This window comes from Lepidochelys kempii, chromosome 7 (genome assembly GCF_965140265.1).
Source record: "Lepidochelys kempii isolate rLepKem1 chromosome 7, rLepKem1.hap2, whole genome shotgun sequence".
NCBI lineage: Eukaryota > Metazoa > Chordata > Testudines > Cheloniidae > Lepidochelys > Lepidochelys kempii.
Genome location: NC_133262.1, coordinates 121,047,546 through 121,068,471, shown reverse-complemented (window position 1 = coordinate 121,068,471; position 20,926 = coordinate 121,047,546). Strand labels below are relative to the sequence as shown.

The 20,926-nt window shown below is 45.5% G+C and overlaps 1 protein-coding gene across 9 annotated transcripts in view; it reads right to left on the bottom strand.

The window, feature by feature from the left end:
- Positions 1-20,926, bottom strand: part of SH3PXD2A (SH3 and PX domains 2A) — a 395,312-nt gene that overhangs the window by 141,336 nt on the left and 233,050 nt on the right. For 5 of the 9 annotated variants that reach the window (XM_073354457.1, XM_073354456.1, XM_073354459.1 and 2 more), the window contains one exon: positions 5,646-5,674. In XM_073354457.1, the coding sequence (XP_073210558.1) occupies positions 5,646-5,674 (29 nt within the window). Of the gene's footprint in view, positions 1-5,645; positions 5,704-14,981; positions 15,047-18,195; positions 18,248-20,926 lie in introns of those variants that run through there. The other 4 variants (XM_073354461.1, XM_073354464.1, XM_073354460.1 and 1 more) reach the window with 3 other exon arrangements.

Genomic DNA, 20,926 nt, shown 5'->3' with positions numbered 1-20,926 from the left:
CCTTAGGCAGGCTCAGGATTCAGTCCCCACTCCTGGGGTCGTGTAGTAATTTTTGTTGTCAGAAGGGGGTCAGAGAGCAATGAAGTTTGCATGATCCAGACCAGGGGTTCTCAATCAGATTCATGCAGGCAGGTCTCTGTCTGTACAGAACCGTAATGACTTCAGTGGCGTTCCAGCCATGCAGATCTGATGGCAGGATTGGAGCATATGTAATTGGACCCTGTTTGGGGCAAGGACTGCCTTTCAGTTCTGTCTTTATATAGCGTCTAGCACAATGGGATTCTGGTCATTGACAGGTCCCTAGGTGCTTCCATAATAAAATAACAAATAGTGATAATAAAGCCACACACTAGGCATGTAGCTCAAAAAACAGACAGCGTCAACATAAAAGTCACTTTCTTGCTCTCCTGTACCAGTGCAAAGAAGCTGCATGTCAGTTCAGAACACCACAGACACACATTTAAAGCCAGTGTCTGAAAATTAAGAGCTGGGCAAACATTCATTCATTAAGTTCTGAACCCATCCAATCTCCCTTCCCTGCCCTCCCCCTCAAAGTGTGGGCTGATTTGGGGTCTGAATAATGAGCATGTGTTTGAAAAAGGAAGCGGCAGTCAGTGGTGTCTCCAGGCATTCAGAGAATTCCTATTGTGTCTTCCATACTTGTATCAGTGCTCCCAATGCAACAGTTGCAGAATTCCAGCGGGACCACACTGTGCATAAGTTAATATTCATGGCTAAAAGCCTTTTTACAGCACACCATCTAGTCAAGCCTCAAGACTTGTTTACTGTTCATTTTTTGCTGGAGGGCTGTTTATATTTTTTTACTCCATGCTGTGGGAGGGATATGTGCTTTTTGCACTTATTGGGAAGAGCTGCTTTTTAAATGCATGTTTTTAAGCAGTTTTGTCATCTTAAAGAATTTGGCCACATATGCAATAAAAACTATTTTTATTTGACCTATTATCTGTTCAAATGTTGTCGTGAGGTGTGCCTTTAGGAAAGAATGTAATTGCAAGCTAAACAATTCTCTCACTAGCTGTATCTTTTAGCCAGTTCATGAGGTTAGTTGAGTTAGCTCAAGTGACCACAAGTTGTAATATTCAGTCTCCGTTCCATAATATTTAACTCTGAAAATACAGTTTACCAATTTGTTTTAAAGTGGTGAGGGACAAAGGTTAGAGGGAAAATTTCCTCAACTTCGTAAAGAGATTTAATGTGGAGATTAAAACTTTAAAAAACAAAGCCGTCAAAAGACCCCACACAGTTATTTTTAATCATTCATTATTTTGAGGATACTATATTCAGACGGAGTCTGATGATCATACTTTATTTGTAATTAAGTCAACATGTCAGAGTGGGTTCGTATGAGCATTTTACCTCGTTTTGTTGTTCTTAATATGAAGAACCCAATTCATTCCAAACGCCAAGAAAGTTAAACCAGTTTGTTCTAACAGATTTGCACACTATCAATCCAAATGCAGTACATTAAATTGATGCCATATGAGTGCCCAGATCTCTTGCGCCTTGGGAGAGCTGTCTGGACAGTGCTCTCAGCCACATGAAAAGGGGAAAACGGAGCATTTTTGTGCCACCCTTGGCCACAGAGACATTTGCCAGAAAGTGGTACCTCCTCAACTATGGTGTAGCAATAAAAAGGGAATCCCAGAACGTTGCCAAACCCCAACATCAAAAAGCATCAACCAATATCATACACCAGAATCAATAGGACGCACTGAAGCAAAGGGCCAACAAGCGATGCTATCATACCCCCTGGGGAGCCTAGTACCAAAAGGTGGGAGCTGGGTAATGAGAGTGAGAGAAGGTGAAACACACAGACACAGAATTCAAAGCTCTGACTGGACAGGGACTCAGGAGAGCGTCAACTCATTGGCATCCTATTTGTGGCTCCCCAAAGAAGGGGTAAGGTGGAAATGGTAGCTGAAGTTACAGGGTACGTTGGTCCTACTGCTCGGTTTCCTCTTTGAGCTCGCAGCAACCAGCCCGGACCTCCATTCCCAAGCGGCAGGATGGGAGAAGGAGAGGGGTTTTCTAACTACCTACCCAATTGTTAGTAAAGAGGAGTATCATTCCCTTTGTATAATCTGGTAAACTGAGGCAGAGGGTCAAACTCCTCCCTAGTGTAAGTAATGACAGAATTACACCAAGGAGGAGGAGTGTAGCTCAAGGAAAAAGGCCTAGATCAGTGGTTTTCAACTTTTCACCCAAATGGAGATGCAGACCACTTTGGAAATCTTAGACAGTCTGCAGATCTCCAGGGGTCCGTGGACCACATGCTGAAAGCCACTGGCCTCGATCAAAGATATTTAGGAACCTAATTCCAATTGATTTCAATAGGAGTTAGGCACCGGACCTAAGTGACATGCTTGAGGTCACACAGCAAGTCAGTGTGACATTTAGAACAGAAACAAGTAGACTCCTAGGCTGTGAAACCTCAAGGTTAGGAGTCTAGAACTCCTGGCTTCTGCCACTAATAGTCAGATGTATCAAGGACCCACTTTAAAAATAAAAACAAAGTCTCTGCAAAATTTAATTGTTCACAGGCATGCTTTAATTGGGGCTTTTTAAGACAAGGCCCTTTCTCAGTGTTCAAAACACACAAGCTGCAGTTGCTCTTTAGTTCACAAAGAAGCGTTCACTTTAACTGAATATGGATAATGCAGGCATGGCCAACACCTATGAAATGAAAGTGGCACAGCAAGGCTTGCCCCAGACTCCTCGTGTTCGTATTAATACAGAGGCTTGCTGAGGGCTTTTAAACAACTTCTTAATTGTGACTTCTTTTTTTGAAGAGATCTATCAAAATTTAGGTTTTGTAAGACAAGCTTGTGAACAATGAAGCTCAAAAGAAGCATTTCCTTGGTTAATGAGCAATGGAAACGCTTATCGTAAACAATTCTTCTTTTGTAAGATTGGCAACCCAAACATTGCAGCATTGGGTTAGGGCACGAAGTGAAACAGACTAGCTAAAGAAAATAATTCCCTCCAATCTATGAGAAATGCAGTGTGAAGCGACAGCAAAAAGTGACCGGTACATTGGATATGTTCTAATCTAAAAATGTAAAAAATTAAACCTGGAATTTCAACCCGAGTGTCACTTTTGGGGGGTGGGGAAGGGAGAGAAACAAAAACAAAACACCACAGCATGTCCTGGAGTGCCTTAATCTTTGCCATATACGTTTATGTTTTATGGAAGTCTGAAAGAGACCAGAGTTACAAGATAAAGTATGTATCTTAACATATCATCTAGTGATCTCAACTTGGGCCTGTGAGCTAGGAATGCAAGGTTTGGACCCCAGTTTTAACACTAACTAGATGGGGAAATCCAAGGCTACCGATAAAGGGAGAATGCCATTTACTACCCTACTTCCTAAGGTGTAAAGAGAATTGACTGGCCCACTTAAATCACATGGTTAATATTGTTGCTAAAAGGGGCGTTGAATGTAATAATTTTATTCCAGAGTGGGAGAGGTTTTCAGATACAATATAATCCAGATACAGTTTTTGTAGAGGGCTAGAATGATAAACTGCCACACGCATGCTATGATTTATGACAGCAAGCCAGTACCTCACTGGTTCCACCATAAGCATAAGGTATCGCTTAATTCCCTAGCAGGGATTCTAACTAACACTTCCATCCTAGGCCTGTGTAGGCAACAGGCTGGCAGTTTCACACAGCACTATCAGTGAATCCATAGGACAGCAGAGCCAGGTGGCAGCAGCCCATTAGTGTATTAGCTTACTGCAGAAGGGCAGCATAAATCATTCATAATTTAACTGACCCATCAATCCAAGCAATGCCATTCTCTGAGAAGAGAGTGTGACCTTTTTTACTCCCAAGGGGTCTGCATGGTAGGTAGGGAACTTGGAACTACCATAATACCACTTTTGGGGGGGGGGGTGGAAAGGCCACACCCAGAACAACATTTCCAGAAGTAACTATTGATTTGGGGTGCCTAGTTTGAGATACGTTACACTTGATATTTTCAGTAGTATTGTGCACTCAGAACTCCCTGCAGATGCTCAGAAGCTCCGAAGCCAAGCCTACCACCTCCAGTTTAGGGCAATCAAATTGAGAAACCCCTAATTATAGGTCACTTTTGAAAAACTGTCTGGAAAAAATATCACTGCAGGCCATAAGGAAGGGAGAGACAGAGAACTGGATTTATATTAGGCTAGGTAATAACTTTTATTGGATCATAGAATCATAGAATATCAGGGTTGGAAGGGACCCCTGAAGGTCATCTAGTCCAACCCCCCGCTCGAAGCAGGACCAATTCCCAGTTAAATCATCCCAGCCAGGGCTTTGTCAAGCCTGACCTTAAAAACCTCTAAGGAAGGAGATTCTACCACCTCCCTAGGTAACGCATTCCAGTGTTTCACCACCCTCTTAGTGAAAAAGTTTTTCCTAATATCCAATCTAAACCTCCCCCACTGCAACTTGAGACCATTACTCCTCGTTCTGTCATCTGCTACCATTGAGAACAGTCTAGAGCCATTCTCTTTGGAACCCCCTTTCAGGTAGTTGAAAGCAGCTATCAAATCCCCCCTCATTCTTCTCTTCTGCAGGCTAAACAAGCCCAGCTCTCTCAGCCTCTCCTCATAACTCATGTGTTCTAGACCCCTAATCATTTTTGTTGCCCTTTGCTGGACTCTCTCCAATTTATCCACATCCTTCTTGTAGTGTGGGGCCCAAAACTGGACACTGTACTCCAGATGAAGCCTCACCAATGTCGAATAGAGGGGAACGATCACATCCCTCGATCTGCTCGCTATGCCCCTACTTATACATCCCAAAATGCCATTGGCCTTCTTGGCAACAAGGGCACACTGCTGACTCATATCCAGCTTCTCGTCCACTGTCACCCCTAGGTCCTTTTCCGCAGAACTGCTGCCTAGCCATTCGGTCCCTAGTCTGTAGCGGTGCATTGGATTCTTCCATCCTAAGTGCAGGACCCTGCACTTATCCTTATTGAACCTCATCAGATTTCTTTTGGCCCAATCCTCCAATTTCTGTTGGCAAAAAAGAGAAGCTTTCCAACTCTTCCTCAGGTCATTTATATTGTCAGATTGGAATTATAAAAGGTAACAGCTAGGATACAAAACAGACACCCCAACCACAGCCTCTGAACCAGTCTATATCCCAAAGTTTGGGGCAAAGCTCACACTGAGGTAACTCACAAGGCAAGACTATTTCAAGCACAACACAGGATCCCTCAGGAGAGGCAACTTGGCAGAGCAGGTGGCCACAAAATAAGGATCAAACTGAAAGAGAATAGTATCCCTACTCCCCCATAAAGAAACCTGACAGTGCTTGGATCATGCGCAGGTACAAATAGAGCAGAAAGAGGACTTAAATTTAAGGCAGCTGCCTTCTTGGACTGGAGAAAGCTCTGTTTAAGTGCAATCAGCAGGGGGCTAGTCATTTTTGTTTCAAAGGCAGTTTAATATAAAAGGCAATTTTCTCTCTGCACAGCTATATTGTCTGTTTGATGCCTCTGCCTCCAACCGTCTTGTGCAGGAAAGAGTCAAATCACCATACAATTTCATGCAACAGGAGGTAAATGGAAGGCTCTTAAAAATCTCTCTACATAGCCATGCATTATATGGAGAATCTGGTCTCTTACCTGATTTTCTTTTTGAGGATCCATATTCCCTGAAAAATAGGCAACAACAGATAGACATGGTTAGTGTTTGGAATGTGGGCAAAGAAAAGGGTGTTTCCCAGACTTCCACCCCTACACTCAAGGGCTCATCCTCTGCTTTCCCTCCTTTAAACTGGAGGGTAGGGCTGCAAGGCATTGACACACACAGACTTATACACCCTGATCAGCAGCAGCTCATCAGCACCAGGAGCAGCAGCAGCTGGTGCTTCTGCAGCACTAGGGAGGTCAATGGACCATGTGATCCAAGACAGAGCAAACCATCTACAACCAGCAAAGCAGGGGAGAAGAGTGTCATTTTCCCCCCTTTAAAACAAAGTATTTAATGCCCCATTGCTGAATTAACCCATTACATTCCCTTACAAGTCAAACACTTTCTGCAAAGGTGCGGTTGCTATAGGCATATCGTGCATTGCTCACAGTCCCTTCATTTCAAATGCTAATTAATATCTGCATAAACCCCAGCCCCTTCTGGTTATCTCTGTCAAACACTTGTCCTCTCTTTAAAAAGGAAAACTTAGTTCTTTTTTTGTTGTTTTCAGGATAATGTGGCTTTTCTTCTGGATCTACAGATTGAAGGAAGCTAGTGCCTTTGCTCACAGAATAATATGTGGAAGTGCTAGAAGTTGCTATCACAGAAAAGAGGAAGAAATTGCTGAACAGAGCTGGGAGAAATTGGAAAAAATTGTTTTAGAATTAGAATGAGGGTGGAAAATATTTAATTATGGTAACTACTTCTTCCCACTCTCCCAGTGTCCTATCTGTATCTGTCTCTTAAACACTGACTGTGAAACAGGATGTGTAGTCAGGAACCAAGGGTTGCCTGCTACAGATGCCACTGGAGGACTGAGGTCTTTGTCAATTCTTTGGGTAGCGACTGGCTTGTTTATTCTCTCTTGTGCAGCACTGTGTATTCTATGGGGACATTTAAAAAAGCTGGGAAACACCAAGTATCCCAATGCTGATTATGCAAAATTCAGAATATTTGGGAGATAATCTGATAATCTGAAATGTTGGCATGCTCCCTAAAATCAGAAATGTGCATAGAAATGAATTTGGTTTTCCCAAATGTTTTGGATCTAGCCCCAGGACATTTGGATAGCCAGGATTTACTGCTGGTGAAGAAGAAGAAAAATCCCAGTTTCTTTTTGGGTCCCTTCGAATTTTCCAGTCTCACGTATTTCTATGAAACAGTGTTCTCATCAGTCATTTTTTCAATTGCATTTGAGGCAAAGCCCCTATCGTTCATAAACCAACTGGTTTTTGCCCAGAAGCAACATTGTTTTTTGTCCACTGTCACAGGGATATACTGTGAGGAGGGGGCTGGAGCACTACGTACTTCATCTATTCTGTGCTGCCCATTAAGGTACATGCCAACCCAAGCTTTCCTTTATTCAATGACCTTTTTAGCCTACCAGCTACACGTCTTTCATCACGACACCCACTGTGGTCAAGGCTGCCATGCTAGGAGTCTCTGTGGCACGCAGACTAGTGCTTAACAGCAGCTACCAATCAGTTCCTCGTCACAGACCCTACTACTCGTCCACCCGGTTTTGACAGTGGGCCCTTCTTTACCGATTCCGGACTGGGGAGGCCTCTAAGCAGCCAACCAGCACCACTGCGGTCTTTGAGACAATCCAAGCTGCAGTGCAGATCAAACAAGGATACAGATTGTCAAGGAGTGTCCGCGAATGAAATTCAGTGGTGGGCTCTGAGAGCTCCACTTGGCCACTAGGAATGCTATTGCTTGGCTCGGCGAATATGCAAACGCTATATAAATATGCTCCCTGGGAAGCTGTGGACAGCTCCTATAACTGAGAGTTACTCTTGGGCCACCATTGCACTCCATTCTTGGTGTGCAAAAGTGATGAGTGCCGTACAGGCATTGAACCAGAGCTTCCTCGGAGTTACACAGGAAAGTCTCCACAGCACAAACCAAACAGCCAGGCTCACAAGCAGAGAGGTGTAACAGATTCACACTCTGTGGATTGAGCACAGAGGGGGACACAGGACACAAATGACTGGGTTGCACAAAATTTTTACACATTTTTCATGAGTCATTAACTAGAAGGTGAAAAAACCTGAATTCCAAGTATCTTTCCTTTTGGTTATGAAAATTTTGCCCACCTCCAGTCCTGAATCCTTGGTTCTGAATGTGGTATAGTCCATATACGCCATATATCCCACCCCCACCCCCAGGAATTCCCACAAGTGCCCACTGTCATACTGTGGGGCAGTCGCACTACACACTCCATCTATTCTGGGCTCCAGATTAGTTCCAGGGGAAGCTGTGGGCAGCAACTGTCAATTAAAGTTCCTTTTGGGCCACCATTACACCCTGTTCTTCTAAGCTGCATCCCGATAGCTGTGCCAATGAGGAGCCTCAGCTCAGACGCAGACCCTGTATGCATCTCTTGGAGGGACTTTCATACTGGAGGCAGATTTCACACAGAATCAGACAAACAGACGTGCATTTGCTTTATATGATATTCCCATGGCATACGGGCTAATGGTCAAAGTGGTCTGAATTTAAGCAAGTCTGTCTTCCCCAGTGCTCATTTTGGTCCCTTCTCCTGATTCCTGCCTCTTGCACTGAAGTTGCTAGGACTGGTCCTGCCAGGTGCACTCAGGATCTTCCACGCTCAGTGACTTCAGTGCACGACTGAGTCTGTGATGCTGAATTTATCCCTTTGTAATAGCATCCATTACAACAGACTGAAGAAACAAAACAGGCGTCTGTGGCCTCACTATGGAATCGGGATGGAGATGCAGGGTTGTTAGGGAACATGGGCCCGTTGTATATTCAAACTCTTCAAGGCCCTGCACTGCTCAGTCCCACCTGCAGTGTGGGCCTGATTCTCCTCTCACTTGCATCAGGTTCACACTGGTGTTACTACACCAACTCCAACTAAGTATTGCTGATTTACATCAGTGTGAGATCAGAATCAGGCTCCATGTCTCTTTAGTCACCCCTTACTGCCTGGCTCGTGTCTCATGTTATGTCAATGCACACTGATGTTCCTTTGGTCTCCTCCATCACCCCAGCACTCACACCCGGAATGGCCTCTTCGCTCCAGTGTACCACACAACTTTACTCTCCTTCAGATTCCTCCCCAGAACTCACTTCTTCCCCTTAGACATCAACCCTGTCCATGTTCACACTTAGCCCCCTCCGCTACGCTTTCTTTATTGCCGTACCTTGTTGTGTTAAGTCTAATGTAAGTCCCAACCCTGGAAAAGGTTACTTTATGTGTGTGAATAGTCTCACTGAATTCATGCACGCTTTCCCATGTGAATAAGCATTTGCAGGAGCAGTGTCCTAGCTTGTACGCGGCAAGTCATGGGAACCTGCTATTCTAATGTGCCTGCTAAGGCACCATGTTCTCTTACGGTGCTCTGTTATTGTTATTATTAGTTGTGTTACGGTATTTCCAGGAGCCCATAATTGAATGTCGGGGCCCACGGTCTTAGGGGTGCCACGCACACATAGTAAGAGTCTCTGCCCCAAGGAGTTTATAATCTAAATTGACAAGACAGACAAAAGATGGGACAAAGAAAATATTAATGGCCCCCTTTGCCGAAGGGAAGCCGAATAAAGTGATTGCTCAAAGTCTCACAGGAAATCTCAGGCAGAGCTCAGGGCAGAACCAGATCTCATGGGTCCCAGTCCAGAGCCTCAATCACAAGACCATCCTTCCTGAAGAAATAAAATAGTAATTACATAAAAACATTTTCTTTTAACCCCCATATTTTCATGGCTCAGATGAAATGGACACAGAAACCAGCCATCCTGGTGTCGGTTTTGCTGAACAGGTTTTGACTTTGGTTTTCCTGTAATAGGTGAAATTCAGCCTTGCCCAGAGGGCCAGTATGAAGCCTCTGGACCTCTAAAGTTCCCTTCAGCCCTCAGATCTTACAAAGTACGTATGTTCTGTCTTGGCCCACTGCACAGGGGTGAATTTCACCCACAGAACTGGGACAGAACCAATCCCTGTTCTTTGAGTCTCCTGAACACTGGTGGTTCAGATAAAATGGAACTTGAATCAAAATCAACATCTCTCCCAAACAGGCTTTGAAAGCCCAAAGCCCAGTGTCCTCGGCCCTCCTCACTGTGAAGGAGAAAGCTCTAGTGGAAATATCAATCCTTGCAGTACCAAAGGGGGCAAAGAAAATGATCAGTCTACTTTAGTATGCTTTTTTGTATACGCTCTTTCCTTCTTTAACCTCCCATGAGACAAGTCCCTCTTTACTGTTTACAAGCAGCAGCTGCCCGGCAGCAACACCTGACTCCATGTCTAATTTTAAAATGCTGTTCATTCATACCCCTTCTTGGCTACTGACAGTGTAGGAGCACTCCCACCCTTACTAACCTCCGACGGTGCTTGGTCTAAGTCTGAAGTGCAGGGCTATGCCCAAGGACAGATAAGAAAATTCTACATTCATAATAATTATTTCAATTGTTAGTTCCTCAGGGCAGGGACCCCATCTTCTCCTGCATTTTGTACGGCACCAAACACACCATCAAGCACTTAAACAAACTGTGCCCTGCATCAAAAACCGCCTGCCAAGGAGGAGTTTAATATTGTTTCTTTAATTGCCCAGGAAAGGACACTGTTCTGCTAAATGTCCTAAATCACCCTGTTCAATCATCCTCTCTTTGGAGACTGACTTACATGCCATAGTCAATTATAGATCATAAAAAATATAGACAAGCACTACTTAGCATCACAATTGGAAAGGTGCATAACAAAAGAGGATTCTTATTAGAGTTGAGTCAATAAAAGTGTGAACAAAAATAAATGTAAGCTGCTGAGAAGACTGAAAGTGTATATAGCTTCCAGAAGGGATCTTCCGTGTTTTTCAGCCATGATTCTCATTGTTTGATTTGTATGTGGCCTTGGAAGGGTTCTCTTGAATCCCACATGAAGACTGTGCAATTAAGTTTTACACAGCTGTCCTGTAAGGGGATTGTCTGAAAACCAACACCCTTCCCAACCAAGGGGTGGGCTTTACGGATGCAGTTCACCCCTCCACAGCCACTCTGCCAGCTGAGAGTCTGCAATGGGTGTCACTGACTTTCTGTGCTTCCCTTGCACAGATTCTCACTAACTGGGTCTATGGAAGCAGAACTCCAATGGCCCTGCCATTTACTCAGCCTCATCCCATTCATGGTGGTACATACAGGGATGAGGGAGACCACGTCTCTGATACACTGGAGGTGAAGAGACTGCTCTGCACAGACACACCACCTATAGACCTCCCCTCCCCACACCCACTTGTTCTGAAGGGTACCATGGCATGGAATACTTTATGGGGTTCCTCCAGTAATGGGCATATATCACTCTTTAAGCACAAGTCCTCTTAGGACACGTCCAGGCAGCGAGCCTCTCTGCCTTGCTCGACAGAGCCGCAACTTCATAGCACTGTCTACACCACTATTCTTGGAGCACTAGCACAAGACCCGTTAGCCCAAGTCTAGTGACCCAGGCTGGGCGGCTCCCTGCTGCGGGCTGCGTAGACATCTCCTTGGAATCAATAAACGAAGGCCCCGCTTCTATTCATTCAGTACAGACTTGTGACCGTGATGTTATTCCACGACCAGAGAAAATAGCATCCGTAAAGCATGAGGTGTAGGGAATAGTTGCCATAATACGACTGCCCATGCCATGGTCCATCTAGGCCAGTACCCTGTCTTCTGACAGTGGCCAGTGCCAGACGCTTCAGAGCGAATGAACAGAACAGGGCAGTTATCGAGTGATCCAGCTCCTGTTGTCCAGTCCCAGCTTCTGGTAGTCAGAGATTTTGTGACACCCAGACCATGGGGTTGCGTCCCTGATCCTATAGGCTAATTGCCATTGATGGACCTATCCTCAATGAACTTATCTCCCAGTTATACTTCTGGCCTTCACAACATCCCCTGGTAGGGTGACTGTGCGTTGTATGAAGCAGTACTTTCTTATGTTAGTTTTAAACCTGCTGCCTATTAATTTCATTGGGGGACACCTAGTTCTTGTGTTATGTGGAGGGATAAATAACACTTCCTTATTCACTTTCTCCACACCATTTATGATTGTCTAGACCTCTATCACACCCCCCACCACCTTAGTTGTCTCTTTTCTAAAATGAACAGGTCTTTTTAATATCTCCATGTTTGGAAGCTGTTCCATACCCCTAATAATTTCTGTTGCCTTTCTGTGTACTTTTCCAATTCTAATATATCTTTTTTGAGATGAGATGACCAGCACTGCATGCAGCATTCAAGGTGTGGGCATGCCATGAATTTATATACTGGCATTATTATATTTTTTGTCTTATTATCTATTCCTTTCCTAATAGCTACTAATTCACTATGGAGTATTGCTGTGGGAAGTGACAGACCAGGTATTTCATTAGCAGAAATAGAAGCTACGGGGAAAGTAAACAATCTTCTAATCCATTTAAAAAGAAAAGGAGTACTTGTGGCACCTTTGAGACTAACAAATTTATTTGAGCATTTGTTAGTCTCTAAGATGCCACACGTACTCCTTTTCTTTTTGCGGATACAGACTAACACGGCTGCTACTCTGAAACCAATCCATTTAGCAGTGTTTGTCATCTCTATTTCCAAAGGAGGTGAAACAGCAGCAGACACCAAGTGGAGGAAGTTAATTTGTAGCCTCCAGAGCATTTAATACATGAATACATAAATTAAAATCAGTTCACATTTGCTGGCTTTTGCCAAGGCTTGTTTAAATATGTTGTAGGCCTCTATGTTCCCATGCTCCTTAATTCCTATGAGCCTTTGAGGCTGTGGGGAGTCACTGGCACTATAGAATGGATGTCATTTCAAATAAACCACTCCAACTATCATTCAATTTCCTATGAACTGGCAGACCGCCAAAACCACTGAACTCCATTCAGTAACTTAGTAACAGGAACAATAACTTCCCCCTTCTGAAGGTTGAGATGGTTTGCATATTGGATTATCAACGATTGCTGCAGTTCTTAGAACCATTTTCTCAATGCTATTGACATCAGATTTGACAGTTTATTTAAAAAAAACACAATACACCAAAATACCTCTCTCCTACGCTTTACAGTGTCACCACCTTTGCCTTGAGAACTGCCTTAAAATTTGAGTTGTTCCTTACTGATTTTATTCAAGAGCCAAACTGACATTCACTCTGGGGCTTTTTAGACAAAGCATGATTCCAAATCCACTGCCCCTAGGACTACATATTGACTGTATTATAGTCACACATAGGACAGGGCTCCACTGTCACATAAGAACTTCTCAATTTTTGCTTTACTTTAATCCTTGCGCAGTTGGAATTTCAATAAGAGAACAGGGTAAAGCTCATAACCGTCCTGCTCTGAGAGCGAAGGTCCTATCCTTCAGCTAAAGAGGGATCTCCATTAGCTTTTAGAGATAGACAGTTTATGCTACACAGTTGAGCAATTCAAATTCTGTCCATCAGGCAGCGGAGCGTACCCTTATACACTTCGCCTCTCTTAGTTCGATACGCTATTTTGTACCTCAAGATACAGTGTTAACAAATCATAAAGAGCACATTTGATCATTTCCCCCTCTCCCCAAGACAAATAAACAGACGAAGGCTTTTTTTTTTAAAGCATCTTATTCATTTCTTGATATAAATTGTTGCATTGTGGACCCTCTTGAACATGAATCTGTCCTTTCTGAACAGAGGTCCAGCTTTCAGTAGTCTCAGAATGGCCCCCATTGTGATGATAGAGACATCTAAGAGTCCAGAATTCCTCGCCGCAAGCAAAAAAGTACTTGAGGGGGGAGAAAAAGTCTGGTGACTTGACTTCAGACACAGGGATTTCTTGTTGGCCTGAAATCCTCATTTGCCACTAAGAGTGTTAAGGCAACATTGTGTAATCAGCTCCATAAGAGAAAGGAGGCACCACTGAAGAGGTGATCTTCCCTTTCTGTCATCTCTCTGTTATCTTCATAGTGTTACTCAAGTGCTGGCCTGGGACAAACTAATACAGGCTTATTTACCACTCATTTTTGGCATGGCTACAAGTGGTTTCTGACTCTGTAGTATCACATTTGTTGCTCCGTTACGCTCACTGGGACAAATTTGACTCCAGCCTTACTCATTGAAGCCAACAGGGTGAAATCAACCCAAGTTCTGCCCGTGAAAGGCTAATTACAAACTTGGAGACAAACTGTACCTCCAAGAGAACACAGGGATTGGGGGACCATCCAAACATGGCTACCCCTCACTCACTCAGAAGAGGGGGGAAGGGGTTCCGACACCCCTGAAGCAATGTACTCTCTACCTGAGTGGCTCTCAGTCTTTCTCGACTACTGTATCCCTTTCAGGAGTCCCAATGGTCTTGCATACCCCCAAGTTTCACCTCACTTAAAAATTACTTGAATACAAAATCAGACATAAAGATACAAAAATGTCACAGGACGCTCCTACTGAAAAATTGCTGACTTTCTCATTGTTCCCATATATTTGTAAAATAAATCAATTGGAATATAATTATTATACTTACATTTCAGTGTACAGTATATAAAGCAGTATAAACAAGCCATTGTATGAAATTTTAATTTGTACGGACTTCGCTAGTGCTTTTTATCTAGCTTGTTGTAAAGCTAGGCAAATATCGACATGAGTTGATGTGCTCCCTGAAAGACATCTGCATACTCCCAGGGGCATGCGTACCCCTGGTCGAGAACCATGGCTCTTTCCTCCAGATCCTCCCTGTCCAGGGATCCGTATGTAAGTGGTAGTTTGTGGCAAGTGACACACATTGTCCCCATCCTCTCCCATTTCTGAGGGGATCCCCAGATCAGCCACCAACTGTGGAATCTTGCCTGTGCTTTCAGGGAGCAGGAGTCAGGGGAAGCAGAGGCCACAGAGAGGCAAACAGCTGCAGGTTTGAGAGATGGCTGCTCTACTTATTTTGATTTTATTTTATTAAGATCAAGTGACTCTCCTGGAGGAAGACTTGGTATTAAGTGCTACAGATATATGGCACTGGGGCACCGTGAAAGAGCCCCGGCCTCAAAAGCCATCCCAGCCGGCAGTGAGAGAGGGCTCTGTAGAACCAGGAGGCTTTGGGAATATCGTGACAGTCAATTAAAGCCATGTGATCCCTCTCCTGTAAGGGTCACCCAGCACTAGGAAAGACAACATGGATGTTTACAGCAGGCTTTTTCCTGGAAAGAGACAGTACAAAAACAAGGTCTTGCCTAAGAATCACATCCCCATCTGTTTCTGCTTTGCCCTGTTTATCCCCTCCCATAGTAAGTTTCTCCACAGGAGATCAAAACATATTTACCTCACCAAGGGTCCCGTTTCTGCAAGGTACTGAGTGCCTCCTGAAAGCCGACCTCCCAGCTGTCCCTAATGAAAGTGCAAAATTTACCTCCATCCCACAGTGGGCAAGGACGTGTCATTTTATTACTGTACATTATTTATAGCAGAAATACTAAATGTTAAAAACAAGGTCATGACATTAATCATTGTAATGCTCCCTAAGCTACTGCTTTTTCAGTTGTGCCCTTCACTTGGGGTCTTCAATATTTGGAACAAATGCACACACATGCGCACAGTCTATATAAAAATATGCATCTTATTACCATTACAAACGACTTACTGGATGCTAGAGAGACAAGATGGGGGAGGTGATATCTTTTATTGGACCAACTTCTGTTGGTAAGAGAGACGAGCTTTCAAGCTTACACAGTGCTCTTCTTAAAGCTTGTCTCCCTCATTAACAGAAGTTGGTCCACCAGAAGACATTACCTCACCCTCCTTATCTCTCTCTAATATCCTGGAACCAACATGGCTACACCACCACTGCATACATTACTGGATGTTAGCATGTTAAGTAAACGTGGAACTTTATAAACAACTTTGGCCAATAACCTCTCATAGAAATCTTAATAATCTGGTAAAAAAAAGTAATAGGGCAGCAAGTGTTTTGAATTTTTTGCTTGATTTTCATTTGGTCTTGTTTGATTTCACAAGTTTGCAGCTGGCATTCTAGTTATGGTATAATAGCAGTGTCCAACCCTTGACGGGAGGGTTGCTTGTAGAACTTAAGGCTCTAAACTGTGAACCTCGAGGGCAGCGATGTTAAGAAGAAAATTTTCAACTCCTAATCAGATCCAAATGTGGTCACGGAGCCATGCCCTGCCATTTTGAAACAGAAGTGTTTGAATCAGCAGAATCACTATATTGGGCCAGTATATCTGCAGTCTCAGGAGTAGGGTTGCCAGGCGTCCAGTTTTCGACCAGAACACCTGGTCAAAAAGGGACCCTGGCGGCTCCAGCTAAAAGTCCAGTTGGCCGCAGTGGCTGGCTTTGCGCAGCTCCCGGAAGCGGTCGGCATGTCCCGTCGGCTCCTTGGGGCAGGGGCAGCCAGGGGGGCTCCATGTGCTGCAGAAACTGTGGCCAATAGGAGATGCAGGGGCAGCACCTGCAGACGGGGGTAGCGCAGCTTCCCTGGACGCCCCTGCGCCTAGGAGCCGGAGCAACATGCCGGCCACTTCCGGGAGCCCCATGAGGTAAGTGCCCCCCAGAGCCCGCACCCCAAACCGCCTCCCACACCCCAAACCCCTGCCCCAGCCCTGAGTCCCCTTCCGCACCCAAACTCCCTCCTGCACCCCGCAGCCCAACCCCATGCCCCAGCCCTGAGCCCCCTTCCAGACCCAAACTCCCTCCCAGAGCCTGCACCTCGCACCTTCTCCTGCACCCCAACCCTCTGCCCCAGCCCTGAGCCCCCTCCCACACTCCAAACTCCTTGGCCCCAGCCCAAAGCCCCCTCCTGCACCCCAAATCCCACCCCTGCACCCCCTCATCCCCAGCCCCCCCCAGAGCCCGCACCCGCAGCCCTCACTCCCTCCCATACCCCAACCTCCTGCCCCCCCGAATCCAAACCCCTCATCCTCAGCCCCACCCAAGAGCCCGCAACCCCAGCCAGAGCCCTCACCGCCTCCCGCACCCTCTGTCCCAGCCCAGTTAAAATGAGCGCGTGAGTGAGGGTGGGAGAGAGCGAGCAATGGAAGGAGGGGGGATGGAGTGAGCGAGGGCCTCAGAGTAGGGGGGGCAGGGGCCTCAGGGAAGGGGGCAGGACAAGGGCGTTTAGTTTTCTGCCATCAGAAAGTTGGCAACCTTACTCAGGAGCAAATCGGATGTGAGCTGAGCATGCTCCGCGTGGCTGGTGTCTCTTTGCTACTGCAGCGGCTCATTACCGGGAAGGGTGGTAGAGAAAAATACTGATGGTTTCTTTGCATTTAAATGGGATGTTCTTGATTTTGTTATTCAAATTATAGTGGGTCTATTTAAAAAATGAAATCTGAATTTAACACAAAATACGTTAGATCTAAATGTTGTTTGATCTCTTAGAACGTTTCCATAAAAAATAAATATGCTGAACCCATGAGCCTCTGTCAAAAATTGTACGGTAAAAGGCTGCTTTTCTACATCTGAAGAAAGAACTGGGAAAAATACCTAATTTTTGAGGTCAAGCTTTCTAAATATGACACAATAGGTCATGTACTGCATTAAAGGCTTATTTTGTTTAATAAAAATAAATTTTACATGCTTTTTGTATGTTTCATTAAATTCCAGGTACCGTTCTAATTCAGCTCAATAAAAATCATAAGCAAAAAGTTAATTATCTAGTAAATAAGCAATGTATCATTCACCATTTTCTAAGATCCTAAAAATGTTCAATTAATTAATAGGAATCTGAAAATATTAAGCTATATAATTGCTTAAATAAATGTATACAGTTATAGCATCCCCTCCTAGGTAGCATACGTATGTACCAAACCTAGTGTAAAGGCTCTATTTCGTTATAAATCAAGAAGCTTTAATGATTATATTAATGGATGTGAATGCACCTTTCTTTAGAAAATAACTGAAGTACAAATGAAAAAGTTGATTAAAATCACTAATATAAATCACCTTGATTAAAATCAATCCCCCTTGAAGGGAGATTAGTTCTGGATGCTCCACTGCCTGCCTCCCTGTGTTTGCTCCAGGTATAGCAGGACAGAAGCTGAATTAGCTCTGCCTGAGATTAGAGGAGGGTCTAGCAAAGGATGATTTCCTCCCCAAAACAGCCACCCAGGGAGGCCCAGGAGAGGGGGGAAGGAGGAGAAGGTGTGAAATAGTTACAGCTTCCAGGGAGGCCCAGGAGAGGGGGGAAGAAGGAGAAGGTGTGAAATAGTTACAGCTTCCTGATTCTCTGCCCCAGCCCAGTGTAGAGCAGCCTAGGGGCAGTTTTACTTTGCACAAACAGGCTATGGCCTACAAAGCACCAAGCTAGTTGAGGATAGCCAGAGTGCAATCTGCTCCAGTCATTGCCCTCCCCTGACCCACGTCCACCCCCTGCACCCTGGTCTGTGGGCAGGCAGGCATAGGGACCCCCCACTCCAGGGCAACCCTCAGCAGGCTTGTGCTCTCTTTGCACCGCCTCACACAGCACAGCACAACAAACTGGGCAGGAATCTGCCCTCTAGTATTGATTGTAGCATCCTGACCTTTCTTGAAGAAATACGTTCATCCCTCAAGCAGAGCCCAGAGATGGTGCTGCTGAGATTAAAAAAAAAATGCCCATTGAAACATCGTGGAAATGACATCCCGAGGAGTGAGTCGGTCATGGGATACACAGGCATAGGCCCTCAGGCTGAAAAAAATCTGGCATTGCTGGGTTAGAACAACCTACAATGCTACATTATTCCTCGTGCTTAAGTTGTCCTCGAGACACTCACTTTGTTGGCACTTTGTTGGGTAGATTCTTGCTTAAGTTCACCTATTGTGTATATTTCTGGGATGACTGTAAAAGGCACTGTTGAATTTCAACTATATATAACCGGGCCATAATGAAAAGCCTATAAAGGTCTTTGATCAAACCTTAATGGGACTTACAAAGGGGAGAACCTATAGTGCTCTAGGGGAAAGGTTTCCTCATCTTGCCTCCTTTAGAGAGACTCAATGAGCCCTTAAAAGCAATTTAATCCCGATTTATGTTAGCTACGTGATTTTTCTGCATGTACAAACTACAGGAGAAGGGCTCTCATCTCAAAATACTACTGTACTTAGGAAATTACCAACAAATGCTATAATGCTCTCAGTGCCTTTGACTTCCTCAATGCAGTGGAAACTAGCAATTTAAGTAAATACTTCACCATTCCCTATTGTCCCATATGCCACATCCAGCATCTGGCAGGGTACAAGCTATATGGTATATTTTGCTAATGGCAAGTGAGTCTCTTCTGTCCATTTAAGCTGAAATATGTATTTATATTTTGAAAGATGTTCAAGCGAGCAAACACCCAGTTTGTTAAGACAGAGGCATCCTTTAGAATAGGTCTGTACGGACTCAACAACTATCAGTGCACATTCAACAAAAGTGAGTCACTTTATCACCATTTTATTGATGGGGAGACTAAAATATGTTAAGTGATTGGGCCAAGGTCATACAGAAAGTCAGAGGCAGAGCCAGGAAACCAGCTCTCATGAATGCCAGCTCTGCATTTTAACCTGCATTTAGTCAAATGCATAGAGCAGGGGATGTCAAAAGGCAAATCAGCTCAGGCCCCACCTTCCCTTGTGCTAGAGGCAACATTCACATAGCTCAACTGTTAATGAAATACCAGGATACTAAGCTGCACAAACATTAGGGCAGGCTGGAAAAAGGCAGGTATTTTCCGTGCAAAACATAAAAAAAAAATGAAAAAAATCAGTTTCATTCCAAAAGTTTTGCAGGAATTTTCAGTTTTTCAATTAAATGAAAACCAAAAAACCTCAGTTTTATTTCCCACTCTCCTTTTCTCTCCATTTTCCCTCTTCCCTCCACCTTCTAAGGTGGAAATGGGAAAGAGGGGATAAACCCCTCAAAACAATGCAATGCTTTTCGGGATGGCCAGCAGGTTCAACAGCACAAGGAGTTCACTGCTCCCCCCTCACACACTTAGGCCTTGTCTACATTGGTGGCAGTGGGTCAGGTATGTGTAGCTACAGGCCGTCGTGACAGGCGGGCTGCGTCCACATGGTGGTGTGCAGCTATCCATGGCTGCAAGAGGTTCTGGCAGCTGGGAGGCAGCAGGAAACGACACTGCAGTATGGATGTGGGAAGCATTGCCTGGGTATACAGCAGGGGCGGGCAAACTTTTTGGCCTGAGGGCCGCATCAGGTTTCTGAAATTGTATGGAGGGCTGGTTAAGGGAGACTGTGCCTCCCCAAACAGCCAGGCGTAGCCTGGCCCCCGCCCCCTATCCGACCCCCCAGCTTCTCGCCCCCTGATGGCCCGGGTCTCCCGGGACTCCTGCCCCATCCAATGCCCCCATTCCCTGATGGCCCCCTGGGGACCCCTGCCCCATCCACCACCCCCCGCTCTCGGTCCCCCCCCACACTCAACCCCCCCCACACTCCTGACTGCCCTCCCGGGATCCCTGCCCCATCCAACCACCCCTTCTCCCTGACCGCCCCCGGACCCCTTGCCCCTAACTGCCCCCCACCACCCCATTCAACCCCGCCTCCTTCCTGACTGCCCCCTAAGATCCCTGCCCCCATTCAACCCCCATTCCCTGCCCTCTGACCGCCCCGACCCTTATCCACGCCCCTGACCATCCCCCGAACTCTCCTGCCCTCTATCCAACACCCCCTGCTCCCTGCCTCCTTACCGTGCTCCTGGGGCACCGGTATTTTCCACAGTATGCATCCGATGAAGAGAGCTGTAGCTCACAAAAGCTTATGCTCAAATAAATTGGTTAGTCTCTAAGGTGCCACAAGTCCTCCTTTTCTTTTTGCGAATACAGACTAACATGGCTGTTACTCTGCACGAGGACAGGCAGCCACGCCGTGCCACCCAGCACAGAGCACCGGGTCAGGCTGGGCTCTGCAGTGCAGCCCCGCCGTCCAGAGTATTGCGCCGTGCGGCGGCGTGGCTGGGGGAGCGGGGACAGCCTCCCGGGCCAGGAGCTCAGGGGCTGGGCAAGATGGTCCCATGGGCCAGATGTGGCCCACGGGCCGTAGTTTCCCACCTCTGTATATAGCCTGGGGGGTTCAGGTGTATCTGTACTCTACTCTACTCTCCTAAGCCATGTTTCACCATCTACACTGCTACTTATACTCCTGCAGACGTACCTTTAGCCTTAGAGCTGCCTTCGGACTGCTGCGTATGAGGCATTTGTCACCAGTGTGAAGCAGTGCCTGGCGACCCATAGGGGGCAGGTGTAGCAGGAGGCAGGAGCCCATCTCTCACACTGT